Here is a 7842-nt window from a genome sequence, read left to right as displayed (position 1 = left end):
ACCACTCCTTTTCACCACCGAACAATATTAAGAACATAAGAAAATGCCATACTAGGTCAGACCAAGGGTCCATCAAGCCCAGCATCCTGTTTCCAACAGTGGCCAATCCAAGCCATAAGAACCTGGCAAGTACCCAAAAACTAAGTCTAGTCCATGGTACCATTGCTAATGGCAGTGGCTATTCTCTAAGTGAACTTAATAGCAGGTAATGGACTTCTCCTCCAAGAACTTATCCAATCCTTTTTTAAACACAGCTATACTAACTGCACTAACCACATCCTCTGGCAACAATTTCCAGAGTTTAATTGTGTGTTGAATAAAAAAAGAACTTTCTCCGATTAGTTTTAAATGTGCCCCATGCTAACTTCATGGAGTGCCCCCTAGTCTTTCTACTATCCGAAAGAGTAAATAACCGATTCACATGTTCGCTTTGTATGCATTACACCTTAGAAGTATTTGAAGGTCTCTGTCGGATCCCCCCTCTCTCTGCAGCTGTGGAAAATTCTGCAGTCGTGACAACAATCCCTTCACTCCCCTCAATAAGGTGAGCGATTTAAAGTTCCCGGCAATAAGGAAGGTGCAAAGGCAGGAAGAGGTCAGCAGGAGAGGACGGGAGCAAAAAAAATGATATGGAGGGATATTAGGAGAAGGCTAAGGTGATAAGAGAGATAAAAAGAAAAGGGCACGAGAGAAGGCGCATCGGAAGAGGCATCGGCGGGAATCTGCAGGCGGCTCCCTCTCCGCCAGGGCTAAGTCCACTTCGCCGGCGGCAGCCGAGCCGGGACTCCGGGGGCGGGGCTACGAGGGGGGCAGGGATTGAGCCCGCGGCCCCGCCCCCCCGCCCCGTCCCGGGACAAACTCCGCCGCGGCGAGTCCCGGCCGGCACCTTGCAAGAAGCGGTGGCGGCGGAGACATGTGCTGGCTCTCGGGGCTTTGCGTCCTGCTCCTGCACACTGCGGGGGCTCTGGCAGGTGAGGAAGGGAACTGAGACACGAACCCCCCTTACGGGATCCCGGGCTGCGACCCTCCCCAGCTCTCAGGCTGCACGAAGCCCGCGGGAAGTGGCTGACACCCCCAATTTAACGGGAAAATGGTGCCCTCCCCCCCCCCGTCTTTGTGCAGACGATCTCGCACATTATAGGCGCTGCGCCCCCTCCAAACAGTGGCAGAGTCAGGGGCCACCTGGGTCATGCCGTCTGTTTGTGACGTCACAGCGGGTATGGGCCAATCGGGTCCCGCGGCTGTATGAGGTAAGGTCAATAATAGGCGCCTGGCTCCCTCGCCGCGGGTTCTCGCTCCCCTCACCTCTGCTGCGCCCGGTGAGATTTCCTTTGCTTTCCTGAAGGATATCAAGAGGCGCCTAGATCTCCCTCCGACGCAGCACTGGGCCGTTTATGACCCCACTCTCTTGACCTGGACTGCTCCCAGGAGAGCGGCTTGATTTCCCTTACATTATTCTTTTCTTAACCTGTGCACGCTTTAAATGGTGCGAAATTTGTAGTGCTGCTCTCTGTCTGTGCTTCACCGATCTACTTTCTGGACTGTGCATTTTTTTTGGATTCTTCCGTTAAAGCCCTAAAATGTCTGAAACTCATCTCTTCAAAACTTTTTTTTTTTTTTAATCAGTTAAACCTTAAATCTTCCTGTTCATGCAAAAGATTTTGTCAGTCTCGGCTGGAGTGTGCATTTCTCAACTATTCAGGCAGTACTGGGGTTGGTATTCTGTCTATTTACCCAAATTGAGAATCGCCAGATCAGTCACAATATATAATAACCCAGGCTCTCCTTTGAATACTTACAGTCCCACCATTATATTTGAGCCACAGTGTAACTCCCCTCTCTCCCCAATAATCACATACTTATTCTTCTCAGCAGTGTCTGTCTGCTGCCCTAACTCGAAGCCTCTTGTTTGTTCTTTGCTGCTGTCTTGTCTGTCTGTTATCACTAGCTTGTAAACTCCAAGGCGTTATGACTGCCCATTATGTGCCTCTGTGCAGGGCTATGTACATCTGGTATGTGCTATACAAATAATTCATAATGATTTTACCATTTTGCTACTATAAAATAAGAAGGTTAGAGAATGTGTTTAGGTGACATCAAAAGCAGGTCAAGCTGAAATGCTTTTTTGGTTTGGGTGGCACTTTGCCTTACACACCTTTTTAGAAGGTGAAAATTATTTTTATTAAAAGATTAGTGTCAGTTACTGAAAACAAAATGTACCAGAGGCATGTTTCCCAATCGGTGTATCTTCAGATCTGATAAAGTGTATTACAGAAAAGTCATCACTGCTGGTACTCTGATCTAGGACAGCACTATAGCTCTGCACTCAGCACCTCACAGCAACAAGACACCAGAGTTGGCTCTTAAACGTGTAATCATGTATACCTCTTCTCCCTAACTAAAGCATGAACCCCAGAGTGTGGTATTTTTAATGGGCAACATGCAGGGCACAGATTACCAGGTCCTGCTTTTGTGCAGCGCACACACAGCACCTTCTCATCTTCCCTATCCTGAGCCTCCTTTGAGTCTTTCCAGCCTTTGTCCTATCCTCAGGCTGAGGGGCCGATGCAATAAAGTGCGTCCAGGCTAGCACATAGGCTTACGTGTTGTTGGACGTGCGTTTAGACAACCACCCGATGCAATAAAGAGATTAGCGAGGCCAAAATGTGCCCAAACAAATGTGTAGTGTATAGCGCTCATCACATGTAAATTCCATGTAGATGAGGCTATTAGCCATTACCCCCTGATGCAAAAAAATTGCTGGGTGCCCAACACACACTTTTTTAAGATGGCAAATTTAACTCCAGCCCTCGAGGTGAAGACAATTCATGAGTCAAGGGCGCATGAAAAATTAAAAAAATTCTATTTTTTTTTTTTATGACATTCGATGCAGTAAGCTAATGGTATACTAAAGCATCGGGAGTTTTTAAAAAGCATGCCAACCTGAAAACCATCACAGAAAGGCACTTTTTATGCACATAAGTCACAATCTGTTCACAAAACATGCTTTCTGCACATAAATCCCGAGTACAGGACTACCGCACCACAAGTTCAGGGTTTTGTCCCTTGCTCTGACACTAGCCCTAGATGCTTTATTCCACCTCTGACCAGGCGTTAAATGTCAGCATTAGGGAAACCTGCATTAAGCCTATGCACATTCATGCAATGGGAAGCAGTGCCTCAATCAACATGGGATTTGCAATATATATATATATTTTGGAGAGTCCCCTATTTCCCACTTGGTATTTTGGGCTGTGTATAATGCATTCTTTCATCACCACCAGTAGTGTTACAAAGTTTTTGTTCCTCTTTCGTCTTCCTCTTTCTGATGTTGTTTTTATGCCCTGACGACAGAATGGTCTATTTTCTTAAATCTGTTCTTCCCACTATTTGGGTGCATATATTTTTCTAAAGGGAAATGTTTCTCATACCTTACAGCCACAGCAATTGCTGTTTAAAACATTTTGCCTTGAAGTCTCCTGGTGTTTATCCAGCATTCTTTCCTAGTGTAGCGCTGTATCTAACTCTTTAAAACAAAAAAATAACTTTTATCAAGGTACTCAATTTGGTGGTGAGGGGAGAAAAAGAGGCCGCAAGCTGTCTCCCGGTGGCAGTTTTCTGTGCTTCCAGTTAATTCTGCCATGAGTATGGAATTTTGTTTGTTTTTACATTCAGTATATTCATTGTAGAAAAATATCTTTGTTGCATAAGGGCTTATGTCCTATTTGAAGTAAAAGTTAACTCTTGTCAAGAATAGAACTTATACACATCTGCTTTGAACAACATTTGAAAACCTAGTGATGCCTAAAGCCAGCTCTTGGACCCAGGTTGTACACTTGGACTGGGTTTCTGATCTAGAAGCTTCAGAATTTCAGAAGAGTTTTTTTTTTTTGTTCAGCCAGATGAAAGTACCCTCCTCACAATTGGCCAGCAGGGTTTAAACTCGATTGAGTTGTGAGCTGCTTGTTTACACCGAAGAGGGATGTTCACTCTTGCGGCAGTGGAGCAGTCAACGAAGATGCCTGACATCGCGCCATCTCGGAGATGCTACGGCAAGGCCCGTGCTCCTAGCGGCATCGAGTCCTCTCCAGGGTGAGCCGGTTCAGAGCATACTTCTTGGGTCTACAAGCTGTTGTCCAGCTAGAGTGCGCTTTCACCTGGCTGGGACAGTAAAACCACATGGCATCTTGACATGGCCGGTTCCTCTGCGTAGTCTGCATGTGGCTAATCCTTAATTGAAGGTGTCTGCACATGCTGAGCAAGCTACCAGCAAAGTGCAGATGAGCGGCTGACTGCAGCAGAGAGGTTACGTAAGCCTTCTTAGTTTAGCAGTCCAGCTAACTATGAAAGCGTTTTAGCCTGTAAATGTCTAATAAGTACATTCTCTATGTTAAAAAAAAAACCGGTCCTAAGATTGTGGAGAGGATAAAATGCGTGTTGTTCACTGAACTGGAAAAGAGCTACAAGACCAGGGGCACTGTCTGGCTGCCGCAGAGTTGGGCTGTGATTATTTACTTTGGCAGCTCTCCCTCTCCGTGGTTACTCTGTAAATTGTTGCACCCAGGGAAGCTGCTTTAAGATGGTTTTGTTTATAGGAAGTTATATTTGTATTTGCGTTTTAAGTCGGCTCTGAGAACTAGAGGCAACATGACCTTATTATTTTCAAAATTAGTCAAAACATAGTAATGATGGCAGATAAAGACCAAATGGTACATCCAGCCTGTCCAGCAAGTTGATTAGGAAACTAATTTCTGCCCCAATCACTCCTTTCTTCTTTTACAGCATCTAACCTCTAAGGATCCATAGTGTTTGGCTTTTTAAATTTGTTTACTGTTTGTTTTTTTTTTGTCTTCACCACCTCTTCTGGAAGGACATTCCAGGCATCCGCCACTCTCTGTGAATAAATATTTCCTGATGTTCTGAGTCATCTGTCCTGGAGTTTCTTTTCATGACCCCTAGTTGTACTGCTGGCTTACCAAAGGAAAAGGTTCAAAGATTGTGCATCACTGAAACCTTTCAGGTATCTGAAGGTCAGCATCCTATCTCCCCTGCACCTCCTCTCTTCTAGGGTGTACATAGTCAGATCCTTCAGCCTCTCCTCATAAGTCTTTCAGTGCTGACCCTTCAACATTTTGGTCACCTCTTCATGGACTGCTTCCATCCTGTCTCTATATCCTTTTTGAGATACGGTCTCCAGAACTGAACACAGTACTCCAGGTGAGGCTTCACCAAGGGCACTATCACCTCCTTTTTCTTACTGGTTATTCCTCTCTCTATGCAGCCTGGCATTCTTCTGGCTTTAGCTGTCGCCTTGTCACATTGCTTCGCTGCCTTCAGATCTCCAGACACTACTACTCCAAGGTCCCCCTCTTCTGGTCCTTGCATGTCACGTACAGCTCTTTTGGGTTACTGCAGCCCTGATGCATGACTCTGCACTTCTTGGCATTGAATCCCAGCCACTCTTTTTAATTTTCTTCAACATAGGGAAGCAATACGGCAGTACACTCTCCATTTACGCCCCCTCCCCCGCACAAAACACAGGAACATCGATTATGGCTTTAAAACAAGGCCGCAGTTTATTATAAAACACAGACCAAGTCCCGCAACTTGTTATACATAATACCAAAACATAATCCCCCCTCCCCCGACTCCATTGTGCCCCTCTTTGCTTACCACCGCGTCCCAATGGTAAGACTATTTCGACACTCCCCCTATCTCTTACCCAGCCACGGAACCAGCAAGGGTAAGCGTGTGGCCTGAGTTATCGTCCCCCCCCCTTTGCTCTTTAGGCCTTCCCGTGTAACAGCCCCAAACTACATGAGCATTTCCCCCCCCCCTCCAATGTCCTTCACAATCCAGTAGAATACATTACAACTTAGAACTCTGGTTTTCCGCCACAAATAAAGGCAACCCATTTGCCTTTGTTCCCCCACTCGGCCATCCTCTAAAGCATTTGTTGCTCGAATCCTTCCTCCAAGGCATTGTTGAATAAATCCTTACCAATGTCCGAAAGATGTACCCCATCGCCCAAAAATAGACCCCCAACACCTCCCATGACCAATGGTGCCATACCCAAAAACCACCCTGTTGAACCAACCGTTTGTCAATTTGTCGATTTCAATTTTTTGCCAAGTTACACCATAAGGGCTCTGTATGGTGTCTAATCCGAATTATAATATCAGACCAATCCGCGTTCATACCCAGCATGCTGATCATAATACCTGCCAAATCTTTTCGCATAATTGCCACCAGTTCACGGCAGGATATTGTACCAATGTCATTTCCTCCCAAATTATTATTATCCGTGGGGCACCCCATATCCGAGCCTTCCCTTGGAGGAAAGAAAGCAACTCCCCCCCACCGCATACCCCCTTTGCCGAACCATCGCACAATCCACTGGTTGGTATTCAGGTTCAAATTTTTTCCATAAGGCCTCTTCGCCGCCCTCCGTTGTGCACGGTGAATGAAAGAATGGCCCACGACCCAAGCACATTCTCGATTAGGTACCACCCCTTCCGTGTCTGCAAAGCACATTATTAGCCACATAGTAAGGGCCCCCTCACTCACCCCATGTCAATTTGTTACTTCCGCACATAAGACCGGAAAAACCGCTGACTTCCAACGTCCGAGCATTTGAATCCTGAGCACCGACCACCCCAACTCTGCCGCCGTAGTTGCTGCCCCTATCTTAAATGAATGTGTCGAGTACCTCCCCGCCTCCCACTCCAAATCTTCCATCACCCATTGTAGCACACGAGCAAATTGAAAAAAGGTTAATGGTAAACCATCCTCATGAACTAAAAAGAAACCACCAGTTGCCGGTCTTACCCATACGAAAGCTTGCGCGCTCCGCACTGGACACACCAGCTCATCGCGTGCCTGAACCAATGAAATCCAAAACCCTTTTCCTTTTTGATCAGTCTTGGATTACTGAATACGCAACGTGATGTGATACTCATAAACCCCAAACATCTTGTGCCCTCAACCCTACCCCGTCTCACATGCCTTAGATCTGGCAGCCAATTCGCTGACCCTCAAGGCTCCAAAAAAATGCCAAGGAGAAAGCCACTCGAAACAGCAAAACCTCGTACGTAGACTGACACACCACCGTCAAGTGTTCCGCTATTTTCAACAGGTCTAAGTACCTTATAGGTCTCCTTTTATCGCCTTGCACAACATACTCTCTACTCCATCCTCCCAAAACTTGTCTTACCAGAAAACTGCTAATCTGGTTTCCCCAACCCCCAGTTTCTGAAAAAATGCGAAACTCATTAATTGGCACTAAACCGACGCCAACGAGTAACCCGCCCCCTTAGCCCACAAAATAAACTGTACCACATCTCCTTCTCGCACGTCCCCCCCCCCCCCCCATTCCATCCCAAAAGTCTGCAAAAAAGAGACACCGCTCCTCTTCCTGCAAGATAATATCTCCACGTAGCCGGTGCCAGGGATTGTCTGATCAATTCCCATGTGTCATCCTGCCAAGCAGCCAAAGGTGCTCTGGGAAAGTCTCTCCCCGCAAACTTGCTTGAGGAGCCTCGACCCTGAAGACATCTCACTTGAAACGATAAAGAGCATCGGCAATCAAGGTCATGTTACCCAGCACGTGTCTCGTCCTTATAGTTACATTCCATCTCATGCATAGAAAGACCATTTCCCTAAGAAGCCCTGACACCCTTGAACACTTTTTGGACTGCTTGTTGACCACCTGAACCACCCCTAAATTATTGCACCACCATACTACTTTTTTATTCTGCAACCCCTTCCCCCAAATCGTCAATGCTACTATTATAGGGAAAAGCTCCAGGAATGTGATATTTCTTGTCAACCCCTCCTTCACCC

The 7842-nt window shown here is 46.4% G+C and overlaps 1 protein-coding gene across 1 annotated transcript in view; it reads left to right on the top strand.

The window, feature by feature from the left end:
• Positions 1-722: 722 nt before the first annotated feature.
• PLBD1 (phospholipase B domain containing 1) overlaps positions 723-7842 on the top strand; it is a 68167-nt gene continuing 61047 nt past the window's right edge. The window contains 1 exon segment of the mRNA XM_029590348.1: positions 723-971. Within this exon segment, the coding sequence (XP_029446208.1) occupies positions 914-971 (58 nt within the window). The 5' untranslated portion in view covers positions 723-913.

This window comes from Rhinatrema bivittatum, chromosome 2 (genome assembly GCF_901001135.1).
Source record: "Rhinatrema bivittatum chromosome 2, aRhiBiv1.1, whole genome shotgun sequence".
NCBI lineage: Eukaryota > Metazoa > Chordata > Amphibia > Gymnophiona > Rhinatrematidae > Rhinatrema > Rhinatrema bivittatum.
The sequence above is the reverse complement of the archived record's forward strand: the minus strand, read 5'-3'. Positions and strand labels throughout refer to the sequence as shown.